The sequence below is a fragment of the Chiloscyllium plagiosum genome, unplaced genomic scaffold (assembly GCF_037043375.1).
Source record: "Chiloscyllium plagiosum isolate Xiang-an unplaced genomic scaffold, Cpla_swu_hap1 HiC_scaffold_30, whole genome shotgun sequence".
Lineage (NCBI taxonomy): Eukaryota > Metazoa > Chordata > Chondrichthyes > Orectolobiformes > Hemiscylliidae > Chiloscyllium > Chiloscyllium plagiosum.
The window spans coordinates 51,983,373-51,997,577 of NW_028270168.1; the positions used below are offsets into that span (position 1 = coordinate 51,983,373).

At 43.9% G+C, this 14,205-nt stretch overlaps 1 protein-coding gene across 2 annotated transcripts; it reads left to right on the forward strand.

Annotated features, from left to right (window-relative positions):
- Positions 1-5,736: 5,736 nt before the first annotated feature.
- On the forward strand, positions 5,737-12,885 carry LOC122563755 (C-reactive protein-like). Of its 2 annotated transcripts, none has more exons than XM_043717950.2 (3): positions 5,737-5,794; positions 5,906-5,981; positions 11,394-12,885. In XM_043717950.2, the coding sequence occupies exons 2-3, from the start codon at positions 5,918-5,920 to the stop codon at positions 12,008-12,010; spliced, it is 681 nt and encodes a 226-aa protein (XP_043573885.1). In that variant the 5' UTR covers positions 5,737-5,794; positions 5,906-5,917; the 3' UTR covers positions 12,011-12,885. The 2 variants fall into 2 exon arrangements, with proteins under 2 accessions (XP_043573885.1, XP_043573886.1); XM_043717951.2 differs by having other exon boundaries at positions 5,772-5,813.
- Positions 12,886-14,205: the final 1,320 nt, after the last annotated feature.

A 14,205-nucleotide genomic window follows, 5' to 3' on the forward strand; every position in this document is an offset into this window, starting at 1 on the left:
TAGAACATAGAAAGGTATAGCACAGAACAGGCCCTTTGGCCCACGATGTTGTGCCAAGGATTAATCCTAATGTAAAATAAAATAACTTAACCTACATAACCCTCGATTCACTGCTATCCATGTGCATGTCTGGCAGTCGCTTAAATGTCCCCAATGACTCTGCTTCCACCACCACAACATTCCATACATTCTCAACTCTCTGCATAAAGAACCTTCCTCTGATGTCCCCTCTATACCTTTGTCCTAATATCTTAAAACCATGACCCTTCGTACCAGTCAATCCTGCCCTGGGGAAAAGTCTCTGGCTATTGACTCTATCCATTCCTCTCATTATCTTGTACACCTCGATCAGGTCACCTCTCTTCCTCCTTCCCTCCAGAGAGACAAGTCCGAGCTTAGTCAGCCTCTCTTCATAAGGCAAGCCCTCCAGTCCAGGCAGCATCCTGGTAAACCTTCTATGCACCCTCTCCAAAGCCTCTGTACCTTTCCTAGAGTAGGGCAACCAGAACTGGACACAATATTCCAAGTGTGGCCTCACCAGGGAGTTGTAGAGCTGTAGCAAAACCTCGCGGCTCTTAAACTCAATCCCCCGTTTAATGAAAGCCTAAACACCATATGTTTTCTCAACACCCTATCCACTTGGGTGGCAACTTTGAAAGATCCAGTATTTAAACACCAAGGTCCCTCTGTTCCTCCACACTGCCAAGAATCCTGTCTTTAATCCTATATTCAGCATTCGAGTTCAAACTTTCAAAATGCATCACTTCGCATTTATTCAGGTTGAACTCCATCTGCCATTTCTCAGCCCAGCTCTGCATCCCGTCTATGTCGCACTGCAGCCTGCAGTAGCCCTCTATACTATCAACGGCACCTCCAACCTTTGTGTCATCTGCAAATTTACTAAACCCCCCTCTCAACCTCCTCATCCAAGTTATTTATAAAAACTACAAAGAACAGAGGCCCAAGAACAGAGGTCTGCGGGACCCCACTCAACACTGTCCTCCAGGCAGAATACTTTCCATCTACAACCACTCTCTGCTTCTGTCAGCCAGCCAATTCTGAATCCAGATAGCCAAATCTCCCTGTATCCCATACTTCTTGACTTTATGAATGAGCCTACCATGGGGAACCTTATCAAATGCCTTGCTGAAATCCATATACACCACATCCACTGCTCGGCCATCATCGACTTGTCTTGTCACCTCCTCAAAGAACTCAATAAGATTTGTGAGGCATGACCTGCCCCTCACAAAGCCATGCTGACTGCCTTTACTCACACTATGCTTTTCCAAATAGTCATAAATGCTATTCCTCCGAATTCTTTCCAAAACTTGTTCACCAGGGAGCAATTCCATGATTCTGCAAGGCCTGCCCAGCGCCATTTGCCTTACGGGAAAAATTGGAAGTAGAAATCAGGATGCTGGAAAGCGAAGCAAACAGGGCAGGAGCAAAACATACTGCTGAAGTGGGAGATGGCATGGGGCAGGGTGACACTAGGCACATGAACACACAACATGGCTGCTGAGCTATAAGTTGCTCAGTAAACACACAAGATGGCCGCTGGACCACAATATGGAGAGGGACAGCAGAGCAAATAGAGACACAACTTGGGGCCACCAAAATGCCAGCACAATGCACCCACAATCCAGTTGATTAGTTTAAGGGCAGGTGGGGGAGAGGATACACACGAGTAACGAACACTGCCCGCTGAAGTGTTTGGGTCCAACCAACACCTTTGATAGAAATACTAATAGTTTGATAAGGACTCAATACAGAGTGCTAATAGCCAGGGCTGCAGTAATTGTCCTTCTTAGGAAGAGCGATTAGTGCCCCTTACTACAGCAATGGACTTCATGCAGACATTGAAACTTACAATGTCTGTGCTGAAACTGACCACGACCGCACTGAAATTAACAAAGGCTGCACTGGAACTGACAATGACTACACCGAAACTATCAACGATTCTGCAATGTTTACCATAAACAAACCATGTTAAAAAGACAATAATCTCATCACTGACCTGTTATATCACAAAATGTATAAAAGAATCTTGACATGTGCTCCGGGTCGAGAGAAGACTCACAGCTGACCACTGTGCTGTTGGCGTCTTTCTCTCCCCGGAGCTCCGGTATTTCCTTGTACAATAAACTCTATCATTGAACCTTGGCGCTGACTCCAAGGCTGATGATTTTCCCCACAACACTGGCCCCTCAGAACATCCGGTAAGGTTGTCAGAACCTGTGGGTTCTCCCCCCTGTCTAGCATCGAAGAACCCTCTGAGGATGAGATAGACTTGGCAGATGTCACAGCTTCATACTGTTACCACCTGGAGAAGAGGATGAATTTTGGCCAAGACTCTCCCGGCACAAGATGTGGGCTAGGTTTGGTACATGCCTGTTACAGGCCAGGCCAAAACCCCCTCAAAATATTTTAAGAATGCACCTAGACCCTAACTTTATCTTAGTTTAAATGTAGATGTGAAGTGGGTGTTCCAGGTGTAATGCGACCAGTCAAACCTCTTGACTTTAAGCAAAACACAATTTGTTTAAACACTACAGTGAAAACACAAACAAAGGAAAGTGTAATTTAGAATAACTTAACTATTGGAAAACTTAGCCCACCCGATACAGTAACTGTTACTAATTAACTGTTCCAATGCAGTAACATCCCACAAACACACCCCTGACAACAAGGTAAAGAGTTTCAGTTCTTTCACGAGTTTCTCAAGATTGCATACACTAAGCTGAGATACAAGGCCTGAATACATTTGCCATGTTCACTGATTCTCTTTTCTATAAGTTCTGTTAAATCAGGATAATAACAAAATAGATGTGACAATAGCCCTTGGTTGGGAAAAGTAAATGAGTTTTGATCATTCTAAGCAGAGAAGCCAAAGCTGCTCAGCAACGGGACACGACTGGTCTCGACTGGTCCCACATACTAGTTTCAAAAGATTTCATCAAACAAACTTTTCCTTTTGGCTGTGACCCTCAATAGGAGAGAACTTAATCAGGGATGGTGATGGTGTAGTCCAAGACATTGGCTGCACAGCCAGTACGACATTGTCACATTGTTGCTTGACTGGTCTTTGTGGCATCTCTCCTATTTTAGACACTAGCCCAATTGATAATAAGGAGAGCCTAAACAGAGCTGACTGGGCAAGGATTGTCATTGGTATTTCCAGTAAGTAGGTCAATACCAGATCTTCTATCCTTTTTTATTCCTTTATCAGTTTTTCTGTCTGGTTTGGTACAACTGAGCCGTTTTAGGCCATTTCAGAGGGAAGGTAAGAATCAGTACATTCTGTCACGTGCAGGTCAGATCAACTAAGGAGACAGACTTTTAATCCTGAAATTACATTAGTGACTCAGAGAGTTCAATACTCTCATGGCCACCTTTACAGGGATGAGATTAAATCCAATTTCTTAAATGCCACCATCAAACATGCTGGATTTGATTTCATTTTTCTGGACAATTAGACTGGGCCACTGGAAAATGGGGTCAGTGACATTAACAGAATACCACCAATGAATGTCACATATCAGAAATTGTTCTGTCATTGCACAGTGCTCTTTCCAAAGGACTGTTCAGTTCTGTGACCTCACTTGTGCGGGGAATTGTAGGTTTAATCCCCACTCTGTGTGGAGTTAGCTGCATTTGCACAAAACCTCTTATTGTGTTTCTAACATGACTGCCTCCCGTTCTCTACTTCAGGGTGAGTCTGTAACCAAAATATCCTCAAGGGGGTTGCTGCGTAGGAATAATTCTTTACAAAACACTTTCAATATTGTTAGGTTGTATTAAGAGAAAGGTCAAATTCCACACAGACATTAAATCAATGTATTTATCTACCTGCCATCCCTCAGAGCCTCATTTGCCTATTCAGGTATTTAGGTAGGGTGATTTCAAGTCAAACAAGTTTTCTAGGTGTGTTTTATCTGAAAGCAAACAGCAATATCCACATTCTCCATCAAAGTATGAGTGACATTAATTAATCTTTACCTTTCTGGGAATGACCAAGAATAAAATGCACATTCTTTTTGTTTTGACAATGTTCAGCCATTGTTTACTGATATATCCAAAACTCCCAAATCAGAATCTAATCTAGGACTGAAGAGTTGCTTCGGCACTGGAAAGTGCCTGAAATGAAAAATGTCCTCAATGGAGAGCATTTTCTATTGAACACTGCACTGCTGAGTGACCTATTCCCAGGATGCTATACCAGCTAATATTTATCCCTCAATCACCATCACTGGATGAAGGATCTGGTCATTGGCACATTGTTGTCAGTGGGATCATGCTGTGTACATATTGGCTTCCAAATTTCCACATATTTCAAACGAATGTGAAGTACTTTGTACTAAACTCATGAAAGACACTAAACAAAAGTGAGTTTGAGAATCATAGAATCCCTACAGGGGGTCACAGGCCATTCGGCCCATCAAGTCCACACCAACTGTCTGAACAGCATCCCAATCAGATCCTCCCCCACACACTTCCCATGCCAATCCACCTAATCTGTACACCTTGGGACTGAAACAGCCAGAGGAAACCCACACAGACACAAGAAAGACGTGCAAACTGCACACAGGCAGTTGCCCAAGGGTGGAATCAAAGCTGGATCCATGGTGCTGTGAGGCACTCTCTGGTTTGGCTTGATTGGATTTTATTTGATTTATTACTGTCATGTGTACCGAGGTACAGTGAAAGGTGTTGCTGTACCTGCTTTACAGGCAGGTACTATACTAGGGCACCAGGGTAAGAGAATCTTCGAGGAGAAAGTGAGGACTGCAGATGCTGGAGATCAGAGCTGAAAATGTGTTGCTGGAAAAGCGCAGCAGGTCCGGCAGCATCCAGGGAACAGGAGAATCGATGTTTCGGGCATGATTCCTGAAGAAGGGCTTATGCCCGAAACGTCAATTCTCCTGTTCCCTGGATGCTGCCTGACCTGCTGCGCTTTTCCAGCAACACATTTTCAACCAGGGTAAGAGAACAGAGCGCAGGTTAAAATGTCACAGCTGCTGAGAAGGTGCAGACAGAGATCAACATTAACTTTCAAAAGGTTGATAACAGTGAGGAAAAATCTGTTCTTGAATCTGAGTTATTCTTTATTGTGGAACTATCCTTGTTCTATTCATTAACTTGACATTAAAAGGCATTTGGATGGGTATATGAATAGGAAGGGTTTGGAGGGATATGGGCCGGGTGCTGGCAGGTGGGACTAGATTGGATTGGGATATCTGGTCGGAATGGACGGTTGGACCAAAGGGTCTGTTTCCATGCTGTACATCTCTATGACTCTATGACTCTGTAAGTTTGTCTATTAAACCTTACAGACTAAAAGCCAATCCAGTGTTCACTTTAAAACTCTGATGTTCTTGTCCACACACCAGCTCTCGAATACCTGCCCCAGCCAGCTCTGGAGTTCCAGACTTTGAGAATTCTGTTGGTCTGAGGACAGACTGTAATTAGTAAGAGAGAAATGTTTCAACTGAGATCAGGAAAGAGACGTCAACACAGGCAGCCAGACAGAGTGGGGGTGGGGAAAGACCCCTACTCATTACAGGAACCGTTAGGTGGCAAAACTAAAATTGATCATCCTTTAAACAGATGGGCTGAATGATCATTGTAAACTTGTGTGAGGATTTGGATTGACAGCATTATTAGCACCGCCTCCTTATTTCTTTCATTGCATGAGGCTGGCACTGAGCTCAGCAGAGTATAAATTAGAGCAAACTGTGAAGGCAGATGACTGTTTAATCTGAGGACCAGAAGATTCTGCTGCAGGATTGTAGTGAGTACAGGATACAGGGGTATGCTATTGGGCAGCAGTTCTCATTTTAAATGGATCTATGACCATGTTGAATGAAATGGAATCTCTTACTCATCATTCATTTATTTACAGATCGGACACAGGATGAAGACCTGCTTTCTCTCGATGTTTGTGGTGTGCCTTTACTTGCCAGTCTCTGATAGTGCAGGTATGTCTGCAATGGGATTGATTTGGAGGAGCCAGTGTTGGACCAGGGTGGGCAAAGTTAAAAATCACACAACACCAGGTTACAGTCCAACAGGTTTATTTGGAAGCACTAGCTTTCGGAGTGCCACCAACACCCACAACCACCTGATGAAGAGGCAGTGCTCTGAAAGCTAGTGCTTCCAAATAAACCTGTTGGACTATAACCTGACGTTGTGTGATTTTTAACTTTGCAACTGGATTGTCATACATAAACTACAGGCTGTACACAGCAGTCAGAATATACTTCGGAACAATGATAATGCAGCCCACAGAGGGCAGTAAGATTCCAGGGTTCATTTATGCTCTGTCATTGAAAGAGTTGTTGAAAGAGAACATCTTGCACTTCTGTATCACCGTTCACAGCTACAGTAGATTCCAAAGCACTTTAAAGCCAGGAAAGTTTTTGAAATCTGTTCAGAAGCTGTGATCCCATCACCAGGTCACCCTTTATTTACATATGGACACTGAGCCAGCTTCCTCACAGTCAGCTCTGAGTGAATGGCGCCTCGCACACTCCTGTTTATATCTGTCAGCCAGGGCTCCCGAACTGAATCTATATGGACTTCAGTAAGGCATTCAACAAGGTTCCCCATGGGAGACTGATTAGCAAGGTTAGATCTCATGGAATACAGGGAGAACTAGCCATTTAGATACAGAACTGGCTCAAAGGTAGAAGACAGAGGGTGGTGGTGGAGGGTTGCTTTTCAGACTGGAGGCCTGTGACCAGTGGAGTGCCACAAAGATCGATGCTGGGTCCACTACTTTTCATCATTTACATAAATGATTTAGATGTGAGCATAAGAGGTACAGCTAGTAAGTTTGCAGATGACACCAAATTTGGAGGTGTAGTGGACAGCGAAGAAGGTTACCTCAGATTACAACAGGATCTGGACCAGATGGGCCAATGGGCTGAGGAGTGGCAGATGGAATTTAATTTAGATAAATGCGAGGTGCTGCGTTTTGGGAAACCAAATTAGAGCAGAACTTATGCACTTAATGGTAAGGTCCTAGCTAGCGTTGCTGAACAAAGAGACCTTGGAGTGCAGGTTCATAGCTCCTTGAAAGTGGAGTCACAGGTAGATAGGATAGTGAAGAAGGTATGCTCTCCTTTATTGGTCAGAGTATTGAGTACAGGAATTGGGAGGTCATGTTGCAGCTGTACAGGACATTGGTTAGGCCACTGATGGAATATTGTGTGCAATTCTGGTCTCCTTCCTATTGGAAGAATGTTGTGAAACTTTAAAAGGTTTAGAAAAGATTTACAAGGGTTTTACCATGGTTGGAGGATTAGAGCTGTAGAGAGAGGCTGAATAGGCTGGGACTATTTTCCCTGGAGCGTCGGAGGCTGAGGGGTGACCTTATAGAGGTTTATAAAATCATGAGGGGCATGGATAGGATAAATAGACAAAGTCTTTTCCCTGGGGTCAGAACTAGAGGGCATAGGTTTAGGGTGAGAGGAGAAAGATATAAAAGAGACCTAAGGGGCAACGTTTTCACACAGAGGGTGGGACGTGTATGGAATGAGCTGCCAGAGGAAGTGGTGGAGGCTGGTACAACTGCAACATTTAGGAGGCATTTGAATGGGTATATGAACAGGAAGGGTTTGGAGGGATAGGGGCCGGGTGCTGGCAGGTGGGACTAGATTGGGTTGGGATATCTGGTTCGGCATGGATGAGTTGGACCAAAGGATCTGTTCCGTACTGTACATCTCTATGACTGTATATGGCTCCTATTCCACCTGGCTGACCTCATTACAATCGCTATAGTTTTTTAATAGGTATTCATTGGTGGGTTTCTGCTGGCTGGGCCAACATTTCTTGACAAGGTCTATTTTCTGTGAACTGTGTCCTTTCCTCTCCCCAGTTCAAGGTCTTCATGATTGTGACTCATTTGAAGTACTTTCCAATGGTGTTCACCAAGAAGGTGGTTTCCCAGGCGGATGGTAAATGAGGGTGTGGTTTTTTTTAAGATTCCCTACAGTGTGGAAACAGGCCCTTTGGCCCAACAAGTCCACCCTGACTAATCCAACTAACACTTTGGGCAATTTAGCATGGCCAATTCACCTAATCTGTACATCTTTGGACTGTGGGAGGAAATTGGAGCACCTGGAGGAAACCCATGCAGACACAGGGAGGATGTGCAAACTACACACAGACAGTTGCCTGAGAAAGGAATTGAACCTAGGTCCTTGGTGCTGTGAGGCAGCAGTGCTAACCACTGAGCCACCGTGCCGCCCATTACAGGGTGAAATTACAACGGATAGAGGGCAGTGACTAGAAAGGCGGGCAGCCTGAATGTGGATTAACCCTGAGTCTAGTTGCGAGATACCCTGAGGGAAGCAATAGCCAACAATGGCCACAATCTCCCATCCAGGACTGGGCTCAGAGGACAGGAGACTTGCACATGTGTCATAGTTGCTCAAATTGGTGTAAAGATAAGCCCCGTAATTACCATATTGGTGAGGAAGTTATTTTTAAACATCAGCTGCTGGAGAGGCCTTTTTACAGACTGTATCCAGGGAAGGAGGCTTTTACAATGTGAGGGAGCAGGAAGGACACATTTACAGTGGGGGGAGGGGTGGGGGTGAGAGAGGAGAGGTTAGTTTGTGTGGGGGAGGGAATGCTTCCAGCTGACTGCTCCACTCAGACATTTATCCATCGTGATTCATCTCCATGTTTTGTGCGGGATCTACCAATCTCTGGCCCTTTGGCAATGAGGAGTCACCTTCGAGGCCTCCACTGCAGCAGTGTCATTGGGAAGATTAGATACTCTCCCCCATTACCCAGACCTCGACTCCATGCAGGAACTTATACAGTCAGAGATTTACAGCACGGAAGAAAATCCTTCAGTCCATCAAGTCTCCTGGTACAATTGCAACATTTAAGAGGCATTTGGATGGGTGCATGAATAGGAAGGGTTTGGAGGGATATGGGCCAGGTGCTGGCAGGTGGGACTAGATTGGGTTGGGATATCTGGTCGGCATGGACGGGTTGGCCCGAAGGGTCTGTTTCCGTGCTGTACATCTCTATGACTCTATGACTCTATGACTCTATAAGTCTGTGCCAGTCCATAACTATTCAAATTCTTTTTTCCAGCACTTTGCTAGCTGCCTTCTATGTTTTGAATCACAATTGCACATCAAAATAGCTCTTAAATGAATTAAGGGTCTCTGCTTCTACCACCCATACAGACAGCAAGTTCTAGATCCCACCACTCTCTGGGAGAACAAGGCTTTCTTCACATTTCCACTCAATGTTCTGGCCTCGACCTTCAATCTATGCTCAAGGGGAAAGGTCTGTTCCTGTCTACCCTATCTTTGCACCCCCCCATAGTTACACACATTTCAATCATGCCCCTCTCCATCTTTTCTGCTCTAAGAAAAACAGTCTGTTTTCATAGCTAAAACTTTCCATCCCAGGCCACATCCTGGTAAATCTCCTCTGCACCCTGTCCAGTGCTACTACATCCCTCCAATAATGTGGATTCTGGAACTGCACATCATGCCCTCGCTGTGGCCAAACCAACATCTTATACAGTTGCAGCACAACTTTCCTACTCTGAAAGTCAATGTTTCAGCTATGAAGGGGCAGCACTCCAAAAGCTAATACTTCCAAATAAACCTGCTGGACTATAACCTGGTGTTGTATGATTTTTAACTTCAACTAATAAAGGCCAGTATCCCATATGCCTTCTGGATAACTTTCTCCACCTGTCCTGAGGGACCAATGTACATGCACTTCAAAGTCCCTCTGATCCATGAGGCTTCCTAGGAGCTTACTGTTCATGCATTCCCTTGCCTTGTTTGTCCTGCCCAATTGTTTCACCTCACATTCATCCTGATTGAATTCTGTTCTGGATATAGGTTTGTGATTGGGTTAAGCAGTAGTGCTGGTGAGTGGGTAGACAGTTCAGTTTACAGTGTGGTCAGGTCAGGAGCTAGTCAGCTGTTGTGGTTCTGTTCGCCGAGCTGGGAATTTGTGTTGCAGACATTTCGTCCCCGGTCTAGGTGACATCCTCAGTGCTTGGGAGCCTCCTGTGAAGCGCTCCCACAACAACGAGCACCCGAGCTACATATCTTCACCCAAACTTTGAGCTAATCAGCTGTTGAGTGGCAGCATGATTGGGTGTACGGTTTGCTAGCATTGGGGTAATCATTACGTAGGGATTATAGTTAGGATTATAGCTCAGAGTTGTAAACCTTTGCAAAGGATGCCAGGGAAGAGGTTCCAATGTACTGGGGAAATCTTCCAACAAGTTTGGTGCATCGGGCATAAGCCTTTCATCAGAAATTCCTGATGAAGGTTTTATGCTTGAAACATCGATTCTCCTGCTCCTCGGATATTGCCTGACATGCTGTGCTTTTCCAGCAACACACTCTCAACTATATTTCTGTGATGTTTTATATGCTGATCTATAATACAGGAACTTTCATAGTTATGCATTGTGTTTTATGGCTGTTTTTCTTGTTGGCATCAGGGTCAATTTAAGTGTCAAAAGGAGGTTCACATTGGAAAATAGTTTGGGTAATAGTGATGTCAATATTGTCTACAAGAGCAGGTTAGAGGTTGCACACTCTGCAGCAAGTAACTAACTTCCAGACTCTGAGATGCTCCCTATTTAGCTGCATGGGTGCAGTTCCAACAGCTCAACACTATCCAGGACAAAGCAGCTGCTTGATTGGCACCACACCCACAAGCATCCACTCCCTTCACCACCTTCGACATTCACTCCTTTCATGATCAATGGACATAGAGCAATGTGCACTCCCCAAGACCTGGGAAAGGACCAGCAGTAAAACTAAAACACTGGGGTCCATTCCCTGAAGGGCCAGGCTCAACATAATCTCCAAGGTGTGCAATTATCATTCATTAAAAATGAGAATGAAAGTGATCTGTGAATGGAGGATCATTTTTCTCCAGACACTGGAAACCACTCTGAGATGAGGAAGGAATTGGCCTTCTTGTCCTGGTCATTAATTATCCAGCAGCTAGAAACATTAAAGTCAATGACCTGACACTAATCCAAGGCATTCTGTGGATTGTACACAAATCTCACTTCTTTCCCAAATTACAGTCATGATTTGTTTGGCTGGAGAGTGCTGTAAGTTTTGAAAGGGCATTCATAAATATGGAGTTCAGCACAGAGTGCAACACTATAGTAACAAGAAAATGGTGAAGAGGTTTTGCCCGATTTTCCTGCTCCTCGGATGCTGTGCTTTTCCAGCACCACTCTGATCTAGACAGAGGGCAACACACTGGGTATTCAAAGTTTTAACTCGTTCATTCAGAATGACAAACCCCTCTTCCCCGGGATGTTTCTGGTGATTATCACTACTTCAAAGTCACTGAACAAGATTGAATCTCTTTTGTTACAGGTCTCGCAGGGAAGTCGCTGACATTTCCGGTCCAAACCAAGGACAGTTACGTTCAACTGAAACCAGAGCGTTGTCCTGATTTGTCTGCCTTTACTCTGTGTTTGCGGGCAGCATCTGCAGAGTCCCGCAACTATGGGTTATTCTCCTATGCAAGTTCACAGCATGACAATGAACTGATGCTCTTCAAAGCAAGTGATACAAGACTCGATCTGTACCTCCAAGACATTGTGATTCCATTTTGCCTTCCAGCGATGGATACGCTGATGAGGCACATCTGTGTGACCTGGGAGTCTGGGCAGGGGGAAGTAACGTTCTGGGTGAATGGACAGCGAAGTGTTCGGAAAGTTGGTAGAAAGGGGAGTATAGTGAAGGGTAGGGGTACCTATATTCTGGGTCAGGAGCAGGACAAGGTTGGGGGAGGGTTTGACATCGATCAGAGTTTTGTTGGGGAGGTATCTGATGTTAATCTGTGGGACCATGTTTTAACACCCAGTGAGATTAAGGCTGTGAGTGAAGGTTGCTACAATCCGGGGGGGTCCATCATTGACTGGTCGTCAGTATGGTACATTGCAAGAGGAAAAGTCAAAATTCAGGACAATAAAGACTGCACAGTTTAAAATTCTTTGCTGGAGGATCCATTTTGGGAACAATGGGCTAAACGCTGAGAAGAAAATTGCAGACATTCCCAGAAACTGCTATAATAGCTGAACAACCTGACCTTATCATCTTTTCTCAGAATCAGCAGGATTCCACAATAATAAAGAGGAATTGATCACTGGGCTAATAATATTCAGATCAGGAGTTTTTCCACTGGAATCTTATAGTTTTTCATCCTTCTCAGTTTCAAACTCAATGGAAAGAATCTCTGTTATTCACATCATCAGAGATGAGGAGTCAGAGAATGTGACCTATTGGCACAGGATGTAGCTTGGCATATATAAAAAAAATTTCTAATCAACCTATTCAAGGTGTTATTACTTGAACCCAGGCTGCCTGGCTTAAAGACAAGGGTGCTACCACCCCACCATAAGAACTTGGTGTAAATCCCCAGTGTGTTGCACTCTGCGCTGAACTTTGATTAAAACCTAAAGATTCTCTCAAACTGCTCCGACCTAACAGGGAACCACCTATTTCCTCACCCATTCTTCCCTTGTTGTGTCACTAGTGCACACATTAAATTCCCAGTGGGATTAGGTCTCTATCACAATCAAAGTGCACCGACAAAGACAGGGAGTTTACACCTAACTGAGACAGTTAGCAGAATTAAATGTGTGAGAGTCTGAGGGACAGTCAGACTGTAGGAGAAGTTAATTCTGTCCTGGATTGTGACTGTACTGTTTGTGGGTTATTGCTTGATGTACACTGTCTCTCCTGTCGCTGGAATTGCACTTTGATTTGAAACACTTTATACTTTGCAATCGCCTTGGAATGAAATTATAATCAATCTGTAATGTAGCTTCATCACATCGATAAATGCACATCAAAATGGCAAGCTTATTGTGTATTTAAATTAGTGTGTCTAATCTTCGAATAAAACTCAGTACAATCTGGCTCCCAACATAATGAAATGCAGTCACTGCTTTAATACAGGAAACTTGGCAAATTATTTATGGATGGCATACTCCCACAAACATGAATAAAATAATGACCATATAATCTGCAATATCAGTACTGTTGAGTGATAAGGTTGGGGAGAATTTTCATAAATTCATCACGTTTTATAGCATGGAAACAGACTTTTCAGTCCAACTAGTCCACACTGACCATGTTCCCAAACTAAACTAATCCCATTTGCCTGCATTTGGCCCATATCCCTCCTATTCATGTCCTCATCCAAATGTCGTTCAAACATTGTAATTCTACATGCATCCACCACTTCCTTTGGTGGTTCATTGCACACACAACCCATCCTGTGTAAAATAAAGTTGCCCATCATGTCTTTTTAAAATGTCTTTCCCTCACATTAAAAAATGCTCCCTAGTTTTGAACTTCCCCATATAAGGGAAAATACCTTTGCTATTTATCCTATCTAATGCCTCTCATGATGTTATAAGCATCTATACTATCCCCCTCAATCTCCTAAACTCCTGTGAAAAAAGTTCCAGCCTACTTTTATAATTCAAGCCCTCCATTCCTGCCAACATCCAGGTAAACCTTTTCTGAACCCTCTCCAGTTTAATAATATCCTTCCTATAATAGGATGATCAGAACTGCACACAGTATCCCAGAAGAGGCCACAGCAACTTCCTGTATAACCTCAACAAAATGTCCTAATTCCTATATTCCAAGGTCTTCTGTTTTTTGAATTAATATCATGGACATTTTTTGTCCATTTTCACACCTCACTGTCAGTTAGTGCATTGAAAAACAAAACTCTTATTCCAAGAATCTTCACAGAAGTTAATGTTTCTGAAAGAAATGTGGAAAATTTCCAAACCATCTGACTTTCAAACGCAGGTGGCTGGAAAGCATGGACCAGTTTGCTGTAGTGAACAAGGATCGCTGTCTATTACAGGTCATTAGATTCCAGCTACAAGTAACAATTCAACTACATTAAGTATAGAAGGTGAGCCTACACCTGGAGTGCAGGTTTGGTCTCCCTTCCTCAGAAAGGATATATTCACTCACTGAGGGAGTGTACATACATTAGGCTGATATCAAAGACGGCAGGACTATCCTATGTGGAGAGATTGGTTCAACTGGGCCTGTGTTCAATAGAGCTGCAAAAGGTGAAATAACATCTGATTGAAGCTTATAAGATTTGAACAAATTTGACGCAGGGGGCATGATTTCCCTATTTTGGGAGTCTAGA

Excerpts from the sequence above, each read along its gene's own strand:
- LOC122563755 (XM_043717950.2), top strand. The coding sequence starts at position 5,918 with ATGAAGACCTGCTTTCTCTCGATGTTTGTGGTGTGCCTTTACTTGCCA. Across the intron at positions 5,982-11,393 it reads GCCAGTCTCTGATAGTGCAG|GTCTCGCAGGGAAGTCGCTG; the intron begins GTATGTCTGCAA and ends CTTTTGTTACAG.